Raw genomic sequence first — 20,883 nt, forward strand, 5'->3', positions numbered from 1 at the left:
CTTCAAACCAAAGTGAAGAATTGGTTCAGCAACCAGAGATGATTTCTTCAAAGTCAAACTATTCCTAGCAGTTATGTTAATCCAAACATATTTTTGAGAATAAGTGATGTGACTATGAGTCAAAAATTATCTTATAATATACGAATCAGTGGATCTCTCATACTTTTACCTCACAAATCCATTAACACTGCAATATATATGTAATGAAGGGTGGAGGTTCAGAAATGGCAGAAGCACACCTTCATATATTAAGACAGTGTACAAGGCAGCATTATGACGTTAATCCCATTGAGAAACTATCCAGATGCAAGTAGTGTTCAAATAAGAACTCTGAGATACATAACGTACCCAGATTTTGTAGCCAAAATAATAGTAGGCCAAGTAAAACTTGTTATTTTTAGGTAGGTGGTACAGCAATTTGAAGTAAGCCTCAGATTATTTATGAAACTGAAACATCCAAAGGCTGTAGTTCAGGATGTACTGCTTTGTAAAACTTACAACAACATCGCACCGTCTGCTACATCATCGCAATGCATTCAGACCTATGATGTCTGAAACAAAGGGTATTAAATTCAGCACAGAGGGATAATCCTTGTCGATTTCTGGTTAAGCATCCTCTCAATTATCCTATTATTGAAAATTAACCATTAAAAGTGGGCAGTTTCACTTATTTGTGTTTAATTGCTGTAATTTTATATTGTCTAAATGGTAAAATTGTACTTTCACTTTTTTTAAACTTTTCCTTCCTGTTCTTATCATCTCAATCTATTTTCTCCTTTCTTTAATTCCCCTTCTGCTCTTGATTGACATTTGAATTTCTCCCTCTATTCACTCCTCATTATTGCACTTACTTTTACAGACCAGCCAAATATTCAATGTTCCTTCAAATGTTCAATGCCTTATTTATTTCATTGCCTGCATTTTAGCAATATGCCTTGCAAAAAGAAACATAAACACCAACTATATATGAAAACACCTAACCAACAGCAAACAGCTTCAGCTGCCATTGAAATTAGGAGCAATTTAAAATATTAACGTGGATTTTATTTTACACATGTTAATATAGTAAAATTGTGTAACTTCTGTTTTTCTGTTTTTGAAAATGTGTTTTTTTAATATTTCTATCCTTTCCTCAGCTTAATCAAGCATACAAAAAGGTGGATGAAAATGCTTCCGTAAAAGTTTTGGGATTCTCGTAAGTGAAGTATTTTGAGGGTAGATATTTATTTAGTTTTAAAGAGTTAATGGCAAACTACAGAAAGCCTGATTAATAGGAGGGAACTGCAAAATGCACAAGAAACAATGAAATATTTCTGGAACGTTTACATGGGGCTAGTTTTCATCCTTATAATCATTTTACCTTACTATCAACATTAACCTGGCAGTTATTAACAAAAACAAGAGACTTTATAGGCACATTTGAATTACTTCCAGAAGTGAGTAGGGTACCTGTGCACCACAATCTAGCTAGTTTTATATACTCTCCAGACTCTTCATTGAGTGCAGTCTGAGCACCACCTCAGGCTGGTTTCCACATGCAAATACACCTGCTCTTCATGTCTTAGGGGTGGAGTTGGGGATTCGACCTTAGTAACTGTGTATAAAATAAATGCATGGTGGCACACGGGGCCAACTGTAGCGGCTGTTAGTGTTCATGAGATATGAAACCAAGGGATCAGCCAGCATCTTGCACCTGCCAGTGAAGGAGAAGTGTTGGAATAAAAATGTGTCTCTGCACCAGTTGCTTTGGGAAGGGAGAACTCAAGTTGAATTGGATATTACAGTAGCCCAAGACACATTGTAAGTGCACCAATGGTCACAAGTCTGTGCCTCAAAATGAATGTAAAGTTCAAACAAACAGCTTTTGTATTTGCTTCAGTTCAAGTTACATTTTCCCTTCATTTAAATTCTCTTCTGAATACCGGAAATTAACAAGACTTAGCAACCAGCATTGCTGGGATAAAGTTGATGGAAATTATGCCAGATGACATATTCTCAATACTGGAATGTACTGCATATCCCTGTCACTTTTGTCTGAAGGAGCCTTTGAATCACACAAAATCTCTTTTGCATCTCCAGATTTACATTTTGAAGAGAGAAACCAGGATCTAATTCTGTCTTAAGTACTCCAAAAAAGGCAGGGAAATGTCATTCAATACATTGGTATTGGGCTGTTCATCTGCTCTAATACTTTTTTTCTGCTTTTATTAATTCAGAAAAGGGAGCACCATTGTGGTTCATCAAGTATTCTCTAGCTTGTCTCTGACCAAAGAGGATAAGAAAGCAGTGGTCAAGACTCTTTCTGAAGGGAACTACACTACAAAGTTTTTACCAGGTAAGTAGATTTCTGAACAGTAAATTATGTCTTGACAAAGGGAAATTAACATTATAAATTAAGTTAGTATTGTATGACCCAATTGAACAGATGGCAACACAATACAGGGGCTGTTGCACAGAATTGTAGCCATTTTATGTAGCACTGTACTGCTGCCACAAAAAAAACTAGCAACAAATTTTGTGACATATGAGAGTGATGAGAAAAAGAGCTTTGACCTGCGGCCAAACTGGACATTGGAAGTTTTGAAGGTAGGGGACTTCAATCAGGTCCCCTGCCTGAGTACAAAAAGGCAGCAGCAGGTCATGATAGTGAAACAGAGCTTCGACCAGCGACCAATCAGCATTTGGGATTGATTGACAAGAGCTAATTAAAGGAAGGCAGGGGTAGCGCAGAGGCTATTGTCACTGTGTCAGTCATCTGAGTGGACAGAGTCAGAGTGGTGACCGTGAGGCTTTAGCTCTTCAATGCTTCAACAAAGAGAGGCTTCAGTAAAGTAAGAAAAGGAAAGAAAAGCTTGAGCTTAAGTTTTTTTCCCTTTTTTTATATCTGCTCAGCTAGGAGAGTAGAGATGCCAGACAGGACAGTTGAATGCTCCTCTTGCAGAATGTGTGAAGGCAGGGAGACCTCCAGTGTCCCTGACGACTACAACTGCGAGAAGAGCATCTAGCTGCAGCTTCTAACAATTCGCGCTAAGGAGTTGCTGAAACTGGATGAACTCCGGATCATTCAGAAGGCTGAGGAGGGTGATAGTTTAGAAATATAGAGAGGTAGTTACATCCAAGATACAGGACACATGAAAATGGTCGACGGTGAGGAAGGGGAAAGGTGGTAAGAATCTAGTGCACAGTGCCCCTATGGCAATCCTCCTCAACACCAGATATATCACTTTGAATCCTGCTGGAGGTGGGGGGGAATACCTAGCATAGGAAAGTCACAGATTCTGGGTCTCTGGCACTGACTCTGCCTCTGTGACTCAGAAGGAAAGAGGGGAGAAGAGGCATGCTGTAGTGATAGGGGATTTGTTACACAGGGGAAGGGACAGGAGGCTCTGTGAGTGAGAACAAGATTCCTGGATGGTATGTTGCCTTCCAGGTGCCAAGATATGGAATATCTCGGATTGAGTCCTCAGTATCCTTAAGTAGGAGGGTGAACAGGCAGAAGTCATGGTCCATGTAAAGGGAATTACAGAAGCATGAGAGAAGAGATGGCCAGGATTGACTGACAGGGATGACAGCAGAGCAGCAACAGCTGGAATTTCTGGAAGCAATTAGAATGCACAGGATTATATACACCCCATAAGAGGGAAAATAGGACAATAGGCACAGTAGAAGGCAGTAGGTTGGTGTCAGTCCAGACTCTGGGTATTGAGGAGTCTGACGGCTTGGGGGAAGAAACTGTTACATAGTCTGGTCGTGACAGTCAGAATGCTTCGGTGCCTTTTCCCAGATGGCAGGAGGGAGAAGAGTTTGTACGAGTGGTGTGTGGGGTCCTTCATAATGCTGTTTGCTTTGCGGATGCAGCGTGTAGTGTAAATGTCCGTAATGGTGGGAAGAGAGGCCCACCTCTCAGCTGACCTCACTATCCGCTGCAGGGTCTTGCGATCCGAGATGGTGCAATTTCCGAACCAGGCAGTGATGCAGTTGCTCAGGTTGCTCTCAACGCCTGTAGAATGTGATGAGGATGAGGGGTGGGAGATGGACTTTCCTCAGCCTTCACAAAAAGTAGAGACGCTGCTGGGCTTTCTTTGCTATGGAGCTGGTGTTGAGGGACCAGGTGAGATTTTCCATCAGGTGAACACCAAGAAATTTGGTGCTGTTTACGATCTCTACCGAGGAGCCGTTGATGTTCAGTGGGGAGTGGTCGCTCCGTGCCCTCCTCAAACTTGGAGCCAGAACTGCATTGCATGTCCAATGCAGGTATCTGTCCTTTGCCACACCGGCTGATAGAAACTTCTGCCAGCATGAGCTAAAGCAGACAACTTAGTACAAATATTCCTCCAAGGGCCTGTCTGTAAGATTAAAGAGGATTTTAGTTTCATGTCCGACTGGCATAAGGCTGCAGTGTTAGCCCCTGGCATTGTCGTCTGTGGAGCATCAATTCTAGTTTAACACAAACAAGCCAATGTGGAAAGTACTGGGCAGGTGAATAATAATGTAAAAGAAATAGGAGCAAGACTAGGTCAACTTTGTCAAAGCCCTCTCTGCCAAGCCAGAACTTATCAAATACACTCATGGAGCATGACATAAGCTTGGGGAAACTAGACTATTTACCTTTTGGAAAGCTATATAATTTTTCTTTCAACAGAAGATGAAATTCCATGCACTGACAGCGAATTTGGAACGACAAAATTTAATTCTATTGCAGAAATCCCCTGTATGGGAATGAAAGGTGTCAGGAGAAGAAGATGTGGAAAGAATGGGCAATATGATGATGAACATGATTTCTGTCTAATACCAGAAATTTATAACCTTCTTAAGGTAGGTTCTGCAAAGAATGTATTCAAATATAAGATTTAACCAAAATTCAAAGTCCAATGTAATTTTAAAAATCAAAATAGATATATGTCATTATATTCAACACTAAGATTCATTTTCTTGTGGGCATACACAATAAATCCAATAACCATTAACCATAACAGAATCAATGAAAAGAGGTTTTACAGGACATTGAAACTAAATTTGATGTGCCAAAATATTACTAACCCCAGCCACAGAATTACCAACAAACACAGAGATGATGAACTTCTGGTCAAGCAGGGTGACACACAATGATGAAGCAAGCTAGATCAGGGAGGTAAAAGAGCGCATTCATACAAATGAAGAAATGCAAACACCTGAAATTACAATGGATTTGCTAAAAGCAGTTATAAAAATACTTACAACTGGAAAAGTACAAGTAGTGATAATATTTGTAATTATTGGTATAACAACTTACTTGCCTTCATCTGTACCTATTAATACATATCAAAAATTTTCTTCAAAATTCTGAAAACCTACCCAAATTTTTGAAAGAAGGTAAAGCATATCTCTTATCTTATGCAGAAATCACAAATGATCCATCAGAATATTGTCCTATTACTTATTTATAAACTATATATAAAATTGAAGCATCATGCATCTTGCAATGAATCACCACTCACTTAGATAATCACAATATACTTACATAAGAGCAGAAAGAATGTCATAAGGGTATTAAAGTATGTAAAGCATTTTCCAGGGAGACTCTCTAAGCCTGCAATGGTTCTGTCTACCTTTAAACCCACTTTCTAATGTACTGCATTGAAGGAAAATTGGGAATCAAATCCGAAACAACCAACTGAATTAGACCTTCTATATATGGACACATCTTCGTCAGTAAAGCTAAAGCAATTAATTTGAACAGTAGAACTATTTTCTAAAGATATAAACATTAATTTTGGACTTGATAAGTGCAGAGCATCAAACAGAAAGAAAGATGCAATAGAGCTGATGGAATACAAAACAGAGCAGCAGGATACAATACAACCAATGGATGAATATTAAACATATAAGTATCCGGGATATCAACAAGGAAAGAAAATCGATCACGGAGCAATATAAGAAAAACTTCCAACAGAATTTATTTCAAGGCTTAAGAAAATCTCTCAAACAGAGCTCAATAGTAAAAATATAATAAAGAAATATCCATATTAAAGTGTTCTTTTGATATAATACCTTGGTCAAAACTGAGCTGGCAAATTTACAAAGAAAAAGTAAGAAGAGAAATGACAAATTTTAGAAAACACAATGCACATTTGAACACGTTTAGATTACCACTACCTAGGATAGAAAGAAAGGGAATGACAGATATAATAAATTTACACAACAGTTGTAAACAGCTTGTAAGTATATACTTTCAGGATTCAGCACTCCACCCATTGCAATTCTGATCAGAAGTACGCACCATTAAACTTCAATGAAAGCACAACCAAGAATAATGAAGGAATTATAAATATAGAAGAAAAAATTAATCAATAGAAGAGCATGACCATGATCTCAGCAAATCAGATCTTGACAAGAAAGCATCAAATGCATGCCTCAGAGTTGGAGACCTCTTCCCAGAAACAGAAGGGATCCTTGTGGCAATACAAGACCAGGTGGTTAAAACAAAAAACAATCTAACATACATAATAAAAGACCAACACATTCAAGACCATAACTGTAGGAAATGCCAAAAAAAAACAGGAAACAATTCAATACATTACAGGACCCTGCATCAGTTCAACTCAATCTGATTACTTACACAGGCATAATCAAGTGGTAAACATCGTTCACCAAAATCTTGCTTTAAAATACAATCTCATAAAAGAAACTATACCTTGCTATAAATACAAGACTAATCAAGTTTTAAATTCAGAGTCCTGCAAATTATATTATTCACCAATATGTAGTACAGTTCAGAAAATCCATAATAACCATTTGGATATAATAATAAAGGATAAACAAGCAAGAACAAATTACTTAATAGATCCACAAACATGAGAAAACTTGCGGACGCTGGAAATACAAAGCAACACACTCAGAATGCTGGAGGATCTCAGCAGACCAGGCAGCATCTATGGAGAAGAACAAAGAGTTTTGGGCCGAGACCCTTCAACCAGATTACATTGTTCCAATAGTAACATCTACAGCTGGTATCATCCCAAAGTCACTACACAATAGAATTAAACAATTAGGCCTACACAGCAGTATTTATGTAAATCTTTAGAAACCACAATACTAAACAACACTATAATAGTCCGAAAGTTTCTAGCAATTGAGAAATGAATGTGCTTGGTTTTGCCTGTACCTCAGGTTTTACCAGTTGAGCTGAGAAAAAATAAAAATACTCCTATAATAACAATAAATAAGCAACAAATATTGAGAACGTGAATGGAAGTATCCTTGAAAGTGGGTCCACACGTTGTGGGAACAGTTTAGTGATGGGCAAGAGAAGGTCAATGAAGTTATCTCCTCTGGTTCAAGAGCCTGATGGTTTAGGGGTAATAACTATTCCTGAACCTGGTGGAGTGAGTGAGTTCTGAGGCTTTTGCATGATCTTCCTGATGGCAGCAGAGAGAAAAGTGCTTGACTTGTGTGGTGGGATTCCCAATGTGATACAATGTAAGGATTTAACCAAACTCTTTGCAGTACTTTAACACATCTGAGAGTTGTTTTAAAGTTGTTGTGCTATTGATCGCTTGAAACATAGAAACACAGAAAACCTACAGCACAATACAGGCCCTTCGGCCTACAAAGTTGTGCCGAACATGTCCCTACCTTAGAAATGATTAGGCTTACCCATAGCCCTCTATTTTTCTAAGCTCCATGTACCTATCCAAAAGTTTCTTAAAAGACCCTATCTTATCCGCCTCCACCACCGCTGCCGGCAGCCCATTCCACGCACTCACCACTCTGCGTAAAAAAACATACCCCTGACATCTCCTCTGTACCTACTCCCCAGCACCTTAAACCTCTGTCCTCTTGTGGCAACCATTTCAGCACTGGGAAAAAGCCTCTGACTATCCACACAATCAATGCCTCTCATCATCTTATACACCTCTATCAGGTCACCTCTCATCCTCTGTCACTCCAAGGAGAAAAGGCCGAGTTCACTCGAACTGTTTTCATAGGGCATGCTCCCCAATCCAGGCAACATCCTTGTAAAGCTCCTCTGCACCCTTTCTATAATTTCCACATCCTTCCTGTAGTGAGGCAACCAGAACTGAGCACAGTACTCCAACTGGGGTCTGACCAGTGTCCTATATAGCTGCAACATTACCTCTCAGCTCCTAAATTCAATTCCACGATTGATGAAGGCCAATACACCGTATGCTTATCCATTCGAACCCTCGTCACTTTCCTCCGACCTCCAAGTCCTCGCACCTGGGATCACCCTGGTGGTCGACCGAGCAGTGCAGCCCACGTCCACCTTCCTCGGCGTCTTCTTCCCGACTCCCTGAAAAGACCGCGAAAACCCCCAAGCTCCCAGCCCCACAAGACAAAATAACATTCCCCCATTGGTTAACAAATGAATACAATCCCGATATCAGCAAGTCTAAAGCTAAACAACTGCGAGAGAAAGCACTTATCATACAAAGAAGCATTCCTACTCTTAACAAAACAAAGAAGCCATTTTGATTAACATACACAGTACATTGTACATAAAGGTCCTTAGAAGCATTTCTACTTTCATTTTGCAGGAGGCAGAGACTCCTGCTGAAGTGACAAAGAATTTTTCCAGTCTTCTTCTTCGATTATCTACGGCCTCACAAGAGCCAAACATCACCAAACCTGGAAATGTAGAAGCTGTCGTAACCATCCTGACGACATTTTCAAAAGTAAACAATACTGTTAATGAAACAGATTTGGAGGTAAGAACAAGCATCTACCAGGAAAAGTCCAGGGCATTTTCTGCAATATGTCTTTTACCATTAAAGTGGTTCAGCAAGGTGAACAGTATGTAAGCAGTTTGTGGAACCATACTTGAAGCAGCACAATATTAAGCCCTGAAGCCCATGGGATCACCTGCAAATCATTGTGAAATGGAAGAAAGCTGTGTTTGAAATGATCTATGGTGCATATATAGGGTCAAGTGTATTTCCCAGTAGTTCACCTCATTCTCTACAGTGGTCACAGAGGGTATCAGCATTTAATGCCAAATAAAGAGGCAACACAACTTCACCGACCTTGGAGGAAATAGAGGCTTCAGCGATAAGAGAAGCAACCTGTAGATCTACTGAACAAGATCCGGACTTTCTCATTAGTTAGATAGATATAAAGTGGGAGCTCCTGTGTAGAGCGAGCCCAGAGCTCTACCAAAGTCACCACATGAAGAACCTGGTGTTGATACGTGGCTGTTTCCTCCATTGTGTCAATCCGCCCTCACATCCTCAGGAAATGTCAGGGTGAGCTGCTCAGTTATATTGACAGACTTCAGCAATGGGATCAGAGATTCTTTCATTACTATGTTCTGATTGTTGCAGGTAGTCCTGCAAAAGATGGTATGAGGGACGTGTCATCAGGGCTCACTTGGGATAATAACTGATGAACATTACAGGTGTTAGAAACAGTGACACACACAAAATGCTGGTGGAACACAGTAGGCCAGGCAGCATCTATGGATAGATGTTTGCATTTCCAGCATCTGCAGATTTCCTCGTGTTAGAGACAGCGAGTGGTTTTGTGGACTATGATTATGTATTCTCCTTTGATATGATGTTTCTTGTCAATGGGCTCTTTATTACCGGTGTCTCCTGGAAAATCTCTCCTGTAGTCCTGCACATCCTCCTGCTCCTCTGCCTACTCCTCATGCCCCTAAGGATTTTGGTCTGTGTGCTGACCTTCCTCTGACACTTACTACTGACTTGCAATGTTCAGGTTGTGGAGCAAACACAAGAAAACTGGAACAGGAGCTGGCCACCAGGCTTCCCCAAAGCATGTCCTGCCATTCGATATGATCCTGGTTGATCTCATCCAGCCTAAATTCCTCTTCTGTGTCAGGTCCCAAAAGCCTGACATTCTCTGATCTTTCAATTACCCTAACTATACCTATTTATCAATTTCTGATTATCCATCATCCACAGGGGTGGCAATTACAGATTCTCTACCCTCCAAGAGAAGCAATTTCTATGTTTCTAAGTTTTAAGTGACTGGCCTTGTAACTATAGAGCACACAATGATGTTATCTCTGCACCCACCGGATGTCCCTGGACTAATGTCTGCATGGGGATCTCATTTTTCTTATAATTTCTGTGCTGTGTTTATGCATCACTTATGCTGTGTTTCAGCATAATTCTTATTGCTGTGACATCCAGCTGCTGTTGATGCATTGTGAAGTGGTGTGAGGAATTATGGAAGTGGCAGGTAGCCCTTGAACAACATCCTCCTCCACTCCATCACTCCCCCCCACCTCTTCTCTTTGGTTGTCCATCAGAATCCGATGATGTCCACTCCTTTAACGGTGAGATCTTTGATGACTATCCTGGACCCACAAGTTATATTGCAGGTGGGACATGTATATGTGGTAGTGGTGGAAGTGATGGCAACCATGGCTGCATTTCTCCTGGCTCTCTTCTGGTTGTTCTTTCCATCTCTAGAATACGAACCCCGTCCCTACACAGCTGTTACCAAGTGATACGGTCAGCAGCAACATCCTCCAAGTCCTCAGGTCTGATCTCGCACTTCCTTAAAACATTCTTCATCTGATCCTTATAGCGCTTCTTCGGCCCTCCAGCTGAGCGTCAACCATGATGCAGCTAGCCGTATAACACTCTGCAGGGTAGCCGACATGGGGGCATCCTTATCACGTGCCCCGGCCACTGCAACTGACGCTGGCTGATCATGGCCTCAATACTTCTGCAGTTGATCTTTCCAAGTATTTCAGTGTGAGGCACCCGCTCATGCCAGGTAATTCGCAGGATGCACTGAAGGCAGCTTATGTGGAAGCATTCCAAGGACTTGATGTGATGGCTGTAGGTTACACAAGCTTCTCAGCTATAAAGGAGAGTGGTGACACAGACTGCTTGGTATACAGCAACCTTTGTGGAGGGACAAAGGCTCCTTTTCTGAAAGACTCTACGCCAAAGTCTCCCAAAGGCAGCTGATGCCTGTTTAATGCGGCTCTGGATGTCGTTGTCAATGCTGCTATACCCGGAGAGAATGCTCCCCAGATATTTGAAAGATGGCGCTACTGACAGCTTTTCATCACCAACAGTGAAGGCAGGTAGGGTGGGTGGGACACTAGCACTCCATTGGCAAACCACTTCTGTCTTGGTGGTATTGACGGTCAGCCCCATCCTGCTGTACGCTCTCACCGCCACAGCAAGGACAGTCTGAAGATCCTCCAGAGTATGGGCCACAAGAGCACAGTCATCTGCATACTGCAGCTCCAGGACCCGCTCTCTATGGAGTTTTGTGGTTGCGTGAAGCCTCCTGATGTTAAAGAGGTTGCCATCTAATCTGACATCCACTGCCACACTGCTGCTATCCTCAATCTCATTCTGGAGAAGCTTGGTAACACACAAGAGGAAGATGTTAAAGAGCGTTGGCGCTAGCACACACCCCTGCCTTTCCCCTGTACGTACAAAGAAGAGCTCGGACTCTTGTCCTCCTATGGTCATCCGAGCAGTCATCCCATCATGGAATTGGTGGAGGATGTTAACAAATTCATTGGGACAGACTAACCTGAGGAGGACATCCCATAAGAGCTCACTTTGCACAATGTCGAATACTTTGGAGTGGTCAACAAAGGCTATAAACAGGTCTTCATGTTGCTCCCGGTACTTTTCCTGAAGCTGTCGGGCTGTGAAGATCATGTCAATTGTGCTCCTGTTCTTCCTAAATCCATACTGCGATTCAGGCAGCATTGACTCAGTGATGTTGCTGATGAGCCTCTGAAGCATCACCTTAGTCAGGACCTTTCCGGCAACAGAAAGGAGTGATATGCCCCTACTATTGCCGCAGATGGCCTTTTCACCCTTGTTCTTATAAATTACAACAATGTTTTCATTTCTCCATTGCTATGGGATGTTCTTGTCAGTCCAGGCCTTGGTGATGTACTGGTAGAAGGTGCGCATACACAGGTACCCTCCATTCTTCAGTAACTCGGCAGGGATATTGTCAGTGCCAGGGGACTTATTGTTCTTAAGGGAATGGACAGCTGATAGAACCTCCTGGAAGGCTGGTGGTAGACTGAGGTCATGGGTAGGAGGAAGTTCAGGCAGTTCATCCAGGATGGTGGGGTCTGCATCAGAATCCTGATTAAGCAGGGTGTTAAAATGCTCAGCCCACCTCAGCAGAATGGTATTCTGATTCTTCAGAAGTGTTTGACCATCTGCTGTTTTCAGGGGAGTAATGCATTGATTTATTGGGTCGTAGATGGTTCTCTCTCTCTCTCTCTCTCTCACACACACACACACAGAATTTCTCTGAGCAGTGCTGATCATAGAAAATATCTAGTTTTTCCATCTTTCTGAGGCATGAAGAGATTATTGCACTGCCAGGGAATATAGCATTTATATAGCATTTATCGTCAGGACAAACAGACAATAATACACAACCACCTGCACATTTGGAAGTGGAAAGCTTTGTATGTCAGTAAATGATCTGGATTTTTATGCCTTTATTGGGACACGAGTGTACAGTATTCAGTGATGCCTGACTGATCTATGCAGGCCTCATGTCTTCTCTGTACCAGGTCCTGGTAAATTCTACTACATTTGCGAGAAACCAACAATATGTCACTGCACAAGCAATTCTGCAGAGGCTGGAAATCTGGATCTACACATGCAAAATGACAGAGGAACTTAGCAAATAAGGTGGCATCTACAGAGGGGAATATACATTCAGTGTTCTGGACTGAGACCCTTCATCAGGACTGAACCATTGACAATTCCCTTCCATTGATGCTGCCTGACTTGCTGAGTTCTTCCAGCATATTCTGTTTGTTGTTCAGTATCTCACTGCACAAGGTCCCACCTGCTCTTCACTGAAATGGAAGTGGGTGAAATTATCTCTCTGTGTGAGCACAGTGCCTGATGCAGTCACGAGCAGCAGATTGCAAGACAAAGCAGAGATTTAGAGAAGGTGTGGTGGGGAATTTGTGAATCCACATGACCCTGGGCTTTATGAAGCTGAGTGTAGTTAATTTGTTTTTAGCCTATTGCACCAGTCAGCCATTCTTGTCTGGCGCGTGGTGTCAGGATTGGTCTCCTTTCGGATTAACCGGGTCCCGATATGAATGTTCCTGACTCAACCCTTGTATTGTTTATGGGGCCAAGTGGCCAGCTCAACACTCAACCCAGCATGGATGGAAAGCATGCTTGGGGGTGGCCCGACTTCGATTTGAACTCGGGAGCCTTCACTCCGGAGTCCAGCACTGTTGCCACTGTGCCACTAGCTGGGTGTGTGGTTAATGATACTTATTCAGCATTTCACATATTTCAGTGATGACAGATTTATGGTCTCATAAATAGCTGAAAATTTTCAGTGTGATGGATATCGAATTTTCTACCCCAGAGTATTGTGAGACTGGACCATAAGACCATTGGAGGAAGTTGGAAATAGATAATCTTTTGAAAAATCAGGGAATTGAAGGCTAGGGGAACTGGCATAAAAAGGAGATGAAGCCTGGAGCAGTAAAGCCTTATTCTTATTGAATGGAAGGGCAAATTTCAGAGACCAGGTAGACAGCCCCATTCCTATTTTTATATGCTCTTATGCAGATAGGATGTGGTGATTTTGAAGATGGTGGAAACAGGCTCTTTGCATATGGCCTCCTGCCCTGTGCTCCTCAATCAGTTCTGCAAGACTAATCATTCCAATGATGCAGTTGTTTCCTTCAGTCATGGGGTGCTGCCTGCAGTGGCTATCTTACAACAGTGGGAATTTGATGCCTTGTATTAAGAATTAGATCCATTTCTTTGGTCAATAATCAGCGAGGCATAATTTTTTTCATTTTTAGAATCTTTTTATTGGTACATAATCTTCTACAGCTATAAAGTGGATACAAAACTTCAACAATTTTATATATATACAATTAATAAGGCTGAAGGAAATAAAAACTGATCATAATATATAAAAATGGAAAAAAATTATATGTAAGGAAAAAAAGAGCCCCATCTAACTAAGAAAAAGAAAACCCACTAACTACAAAAAAAACCCATTAGGAATCAACCCCTGGAGCAATACGTCTTGCCATCCTCTAGATATACAAAAGAATCATCAACCGCCAATTCATATTTATATAAAATAAAATTGGAAGGAAACCATATAAAATAATTCAAATTAAATGATAATATTTGGCAAAAGATCCCCATCTTCTCTCACAGTCGAATCAGGGATCAAAAGTTCTACTAATTTTTTCCAAACTGAGACATAACTACTTGAGAAAACCATTCAATTAATGTAGGGACAGAAGTATCTTTCCATTTTAATAAAATAGCCCTTCTTGCCAATAATGTAACAAATGCAATTACATGTTGATCTGAAGATGAAATACCCCGAATATGATGTGGAAATATTCCAAATAGGACAGTCAATCTGTTAGGTTGTAAGTTAAAGAGCTTTAGAAATTGTAGAAAATAAAGATTTCCAAAATGGTTTTTATAAAGAACATGATCAGAACATATGTGACAAAATAGCTACTTCAGTTTTACACCTATCACAGTGGTTATCTATACTAGGGAATATTTTAGATAGTCTCTCCTTTGTTAAATAACAACGATGAACAATTTTAAACTAAATTAAACAGTGATTGATACATATAGAATTTACGTTTTTCAAAACTCGCAACCAATCTTCATTAACAAAGGTCATATTAAGTTCTCTCTCCCAATCTTGTTTAATCTTCAGTGAGAGGTTCTCTTTTTGTAACAAAATTATAAATTCTACTAATAGAACGTTTCACTAAAGGATTCAACTTCAAAATGGTATCCAACAAATTAGATTCTTGTAAATATGGAAACTTAGATAAATATTGTTGTAAAAAAATGTCTAACCTGAAGATATGAAGAAAATGTTTTTGAGCGAGAGAATATTTATTAATTAACTCTTCAAAAGTCATCAATCGACCATCACAAAATAAATCTAAAAGAATGGATCCCTTTATTTTTCCATAGGAGAAAAATGGGATCGGTTATTGAAGGTTTAAATAAAAAGTTTCGATATAGAAAACTAGACAACTTAAATTGTTTAAAATTAAAAATATTGCGAGACTGAAACCAAATCTGTAAGGACTGTAAAGATTTAAATTTGGAATTTTAGAGAGTTGTAGAGGTAATGGAGCTCCTAATATTTAAGTTAAATGAAATTGTTTAACAACTTGTAGTTCCAAATCAACCCATAGTGGACTTTGGCTCTTGTCAAGTCAATATAGCCAAAAACATAATTGTTTGATATTAACAGCCCAATAATAGTCTTAAATTAGGAAGTGCAAGTCCACTCTCCTTTTTTAGATTTTTGTAAATGATACTTAATAATTCTTGGTCTTTTATTGTTCCAAATAAAGGAAGAAATAAGAGAGTCAGTTTGATCAAAAAAAAATTTTAGTTAAAAAGATTGGTATATTTTGGAAAATATATAAAAATCTAGGTAAAATCATCATGTTCGCAGCATGGATACGGCCTATTAAAAAGAGAGTAAATGGATTTCATCTAGAAAATAATTGTTTCATGGAGTCCATTAAAGGAACAATATTAGCTTTATAAAGATCTTTATATTTTTTAGTAATTATAATACCTAAATATTTTAAAGTATTACGAATTCTAAAAAGAATATCATTATATATAAAAACAGGGGAACATGGGAACAATTCACTTTTATTCAAGTTAAGTTTACACCCTGAAAATTTACCAAAGTATTTTAGTGTTTCCAAAAGATTAGGAATTGATTCCTCAGGATTCAAAATAAACACCAAAAGATTATCTGCATAAAGAGAAATCTTATGCATGGTTCCATTCATAGAGATACCATGAATATTTTTAGCTTCACATAGTGTTGTAGCCAAAGGCCCCAATACAAGATTAAATAATAAAGGGCTTAATGGACATCCCTGTCTAGTACCACGAGATAATGTAAAAAAGGGGACCTGAAATTATTAGTAATAACTGTGGCAATAGGATTCTTATAAATCATTTGCATACACCTATTAAAATTATTACCAAAACCAAATTTTTCTAATACTTTAAACAAATATGGCCACTCAACTCTATCAAATGCCTTTTCTGCGTAAAGAGATAACACATTGAGGTTGCTTAGATATTGGTGAATATATAATATTCATCAATCTCCGAACATTAGAGAAAGAGTAACGGCCTTTAATACAGCCCGTTTGATCCATAGAGATGATTTTGGTTAAAATATTTTCCAAGCGGTTAGCCATTACCTTAGAGAGAATTTTTGCATCCACATTTAATAGTGAAATAGGTCTATATGATGAACATTCAGTAGGATCTTTATCTTTCTTAAAGATGAAGGAAATAGATGCTTCATAAAAGGAAGAAGGTAAACCACCCTTCTCAAAGGATTCATGAAATATTTCCAAAAGATACGAAGCAAGTAATCTTTCAAAATTTTGTAAAATCCTACCGAATAACCATCGAGTTCAGGAGCTTTATCTGATTGCATTAATAAAATAGCTTTCTGAATTTCATGTTCAGTAATTGGAGCATCAAACATCTGTTGATCTTCAGCAGAAATTTGAGGAAATTTAATCTTATGTAAAAAAGCCTTCATTTTGGAGGAATCTGCAGGAAATTGAGATTTATAAAGATCAGAATAAAAATCTTGAAAAATATTATTAATGTCTTCATGGTTACTTGCTAGATCTCCATTATTTTTATGAATTTTTAAACTTTGCCTTTTAGCTCTAGCTGCTCTTAATTGGGAGGCTAAGAGCTTATTATTTTTACCCCCAAAAATATAAAATTGACTTTTCAAATTAAGCAAATATCCTTCAATAGGATATGTTAATAATAATTTATATTGTGATTGTAATTCTGCTCTTCTTTTAAATGAAACAACATTTGGAGAGATTGCATTAATGCTATCTAATTCTTTAATTTGTTTAGAGATTTTATCTAATTCTATTCTTGTTTGTTTCTTCAGTTTAGCTATATACAAAATAATCTGACCACGTAAATAGGCTTTTAATGTATCCCAAATTACTAACTTTGAGATGTTTCCTGTATTATTAAAGAGAAAAAAACTCTTTTATCTGAGTTTCAATAAACTCAACAAATTCTGAACTTTGTGACAAGTGTTCTGGAAAATGCCAAAATGGGCAGGTTGAAGCAACATCTTTCAGTTCAAATATTAGATTTAAAGGAGCATGATCAGAGATAGCAATTGCATCATACTCACATTTCTGAACATTAAACAGAAGTCGAGGGTCAACTATAAAATAGTCGATTCTCAAATATACATTATGAACATGTGAGTAAAAAGAGTATTCTCTATTGCTAGGATGCATATGCCTCCATACATCAATTAGACCATAATCAATTAAGAAGGAATTAATAAGTGATGCAGAACGATTAGGGAGTTGATGTTTGGGTGATGACTTATCCATTAAAGAATTTAAACAAGTATTAAAATCACCACCCATTAATAACATATATTCATTTAAATCAGGTAACAGAGCAAAGACAGCTTTAAAAAAAGAGGGATCATCTACATTTGGTCCATAAATATTAACCAAAACTGTTTTCCTATTATAAATTAATCCTTTAACAATCAAAAATCTACCATTAATATCGGTTATAATGTCCTCCTGATTAAAAAGGATATTAGAATCAATAAAAATAGAAACACCTCTAATTTTATTCTGATAGTTTGCATGAAACTGAGAACTCCTCCAAGATTTAAAAAATCGTTTCTTATCACATAACCTGATATGCATCTCTTGAGCAAAGATTATATCAGGTCGGAATCAGTTAATAATTTTATATGTTTTCTTACACTTAATAGGATGATTCCAACCACGGACATTCCAGCTTAAAACATTTAACTGTTTAGATATCATCATGAGACTTTGAATCTAAAAAGAGTAGTTAGACGCATGACAGGATAAGATAATCGAAAATGACGGCGATGAACAACAATAATAATAATTTGCGTATGCTCCGGGATTCCATAATGGGGATAAAAAGAGAAAAAAAAAACGTACCCAAACTAAAAAGCCCAGAAATAAGTCAATATCAATCGACGCAATCCCCAAGAAAAGGAAAGCGGTAATAAACTCCACCTACCTAAATAATAATAAAAAATGAAAAATGTAATCTCTGTCTCCCTCTAACGAACATAAAACTCATTACAGACAACATGAATCTCAATATAATTAAATTGGAAGGAACAGTTTTTTTTGTAGAACTAAACGACCTTCAATTTTGAAAGTAACCTTCATAATATTAGATAAGGGAAGAAAAACACATCCAAAACAATTCTTGAAATATTTGCACAAAAGAAAAACAATCGCCATCTTTAAATTATCCAATCTATCTTTAGCCTTAATTTGGCAGGGTATTGTAACGATGGAAATAGCTTTTTCGATACGCTAATCTCATAATTGAAGTGAATGCAGCACGCTTAACAATTTTGCGTGGAAAACCTTCAGAAAAGCGAATCTCCGAACCTTGAAAATGAAACAACCTTTGTTTTCTTGCAAGCTTAATAATGTCTTTGTTTCTAAAACGGAGAAAACGCACAACAATATGCCTGCTTTTACCTTCATCCAAAAGTTTTAAAGCACCGGTTCTGTGAGCCACTTCAATCTCCGGCAGTTGCGAACAAACCTCCGGAAATAAAGACTGAAACATTTTAGCAAAATAATCCAGTGTGTCGGCAGATTCTGATTTCTCTTTTAATCCAACAATTCGAATATTATTCCAACGTGACCGAGCTTCCAGATCCACAAATTGTTGTTGAGCCTTTTCCAAACGAGAAGAAAGGTCAGCCGCATTTCGACTAACTTCTTTAAGATCGAGGCTCAAAGAGTCAATTTTTTCTCAAATTTCTCTTTTAGTTGAGTTACTTCAGTGCCGATAGCTGATCTGAGACTCTAGTCTCTTCACCCAAGAGGGTTCTTCCGAGAACTCGTCAGCCTTTTTAAACTTTCCATTAGCTGGGTCCGGATTTCGCCTGGTGCCCTTTAAAGTAGCCATAATTATAACTGTTGCTCTACAGATCCAACTGAGTAAAGTTGAAATTTCAAAGTTTAAGTCGGAAAAGGGAGAGATTAAAGGCAGACAGAAAGCGGCTGTGTCTTACATGTCCGTGAGTGGGAGGAGGAGTCGAGGCATAAATTACCAGCTCTGTTCCTTCGGCAATGGAGTTAGATACTAGAGTTACATTTGTGTTTGTGAATGGCCTTGAAAGTGATGTTTATCATCATGGTGAGTACATTTGTTAACAATTTTGAAATTTCTTTACTTGAAGTGTTCACTGTGATGGGAGAATAGGTTAAAAGTCATATTGCTTAAAAACAATAGACCTTGATGGTCCTAGCAGAGAATGCAGCTTTCAAATTAGATGAACTATGTGCACAGGTCACTTCACTTCCATGAGTAATCCAGAGAACCACTGGCAGAATAAACAGGATATTGAATGATATTTATAGTACCATTAAGTACTTGTCAAGAAATATAAGTTCTGAATAGATTTTTGGGACACATTGCATAATTTTCGTCCCTTTAAATGGTTAAAGGTACAAAAATATGGTTAACATTTGGAAAAAAAAGAGTAACTCATAACACAGAACAATTTACAGGTTCAGGACAGTCAATTGGCCTTTCCAGAAGGAAGAGGAGGAAACTGCTCTTTTTGCAGAGCAGCTGAAATGTTTTGCTGGCTTGGGTTGTCCCTCTGCAAACCTTCAAAGAGAAAGTGCAAAAATTCTTGACAGAGGCAAAAATTATATTGTAAAAAAGTGGGTGCTTCCAGTACACATTTTCTGGAGTGGATTTGCCACGGATGACCATGGAGGCTAAGGCATTGGGTATATTTAAAGCAGAGATTGATAAGTTCTTGATTAGTATCAGTGTCAAAGGTTAAAGCAAAGAAGGCAGTAGAATAGTGTTGAGGAGGATAATAAATCAGCCATGGAGTGGAGCAGACCTGTTGTGCCAAATGGCTTAATTCTGCTCATATCACTTATAAACTTAAAGTCATAGGGTCATAGAAAAGCACAGTACAGAAGCAGGCTCTTCAGCCCATCAGCCCTGTGCTGAACCATTTAAACTGCCTGCTCCCATTGACCTGCACCCGGACCATAGGCCTCCATGTACCTATCCATGCAAATGGAATGTTGGCCTTCACTGCTAGAGGGATTGAATTTAAGAGCAGGGAGGTTATGTTGCAACTGTACAGGGAACTGGTGAGGCCGCATCTGGAGTATCGCATGCAGTTCTGGTCTCCTTACTTCAAGCAGGATATACTGGCTTTGGAGGTGGTGCAGAGGAGGTTCACCAGGTTGATTCCAGAGATGCAGGGGTTAGACAATAAGGAGAGATTGAGTCGACTGGGACTGTACTTGCTAGAACTCAGAAGGATGAGAGGAGATCTTATAGAAACATATAAGATTATGAAAAGGATAGATAAGATAGAGGCAGGGAAGTTGTTTCCACCTGCAGGTGAGACTAGAACTAGGGGACATAGCCTCAAGAATCAGGGGAGTGGATTTAGGATGGAGATGAGGAGGAATTGCTTTTCCCAAAGAGCGGTGAATCTGTGGAATTATCTGCCCAGTGACGCAGCAGATAGATTTTTACACAGTAGGAGAATTAAGGGTTATGGGGAAAAGGCAAGTAGGAGGAGATGAGTCCATAATCAGATCAGCCATGATCTTATTGATTAGCGGAGCAGATCGATGGGCCAGATGGCCTACTCCTGCTCTTATTTCTTATGTTCTTATGTACCTATCCAAATTTCTATTAAATGGTGAAATTGAGCGCGTATTCACCACCTGAACTGGAGCTTGTTCCGTACTCTCATGACCCTCTGAGTGAAGAAGTTTCCATTCACGTTCCTCTTAAACTTTTCATCATTTACACT

The 20,883-nt window shown here is 39.0% G+C and overlaps 1 protein-coding gene across 1 annotated transcript in view; it reads left to right on the forward strand.

Moving 5' to 3' along the window:
* Positions 1-20,883, forward strand: part of LOC140732686 (adhesion G protein-coupled receptor F4-like) — a 74,290-nt gene that overhangs the window by 40,874 nt on the left and 12,533 nt on the right. Inside the window, exons 8-11 of the mRNA XM_073055370.1 lie at positions 1,137-1,195; positions 2,217-2,335; positions 4,643-4,815; positions 8,538-8,708. Of these exons, the coding sequence (XP_072911471.1) occupies positions 1,137-1,195; positions 2,217-2,335; positions 4,643-4,815; positions 8,538-8,708 (522 nt within the window). The remainder of the gene's footprint in view (positions 1-1,136; positions 1,196-2,216; positions 2,336-4,642; positions 4,816-8,537; positions 8,709-20,883) is intronic.

This window comes from Hemitrygon akajei, chromosome 9 (assembly GCF_048418815.1).
Source record: "Hemitrygon akajei chromosome 9, sHemAka1.3, whole genome shotgun sequence".
Taxonomy (NCBI): Eukaryota; Metazoa; Chordata; class Chondrichthyes; order Myliobatiformes; family Dasyatidae; genus Hemitrygon; species Hemitrygon akajei.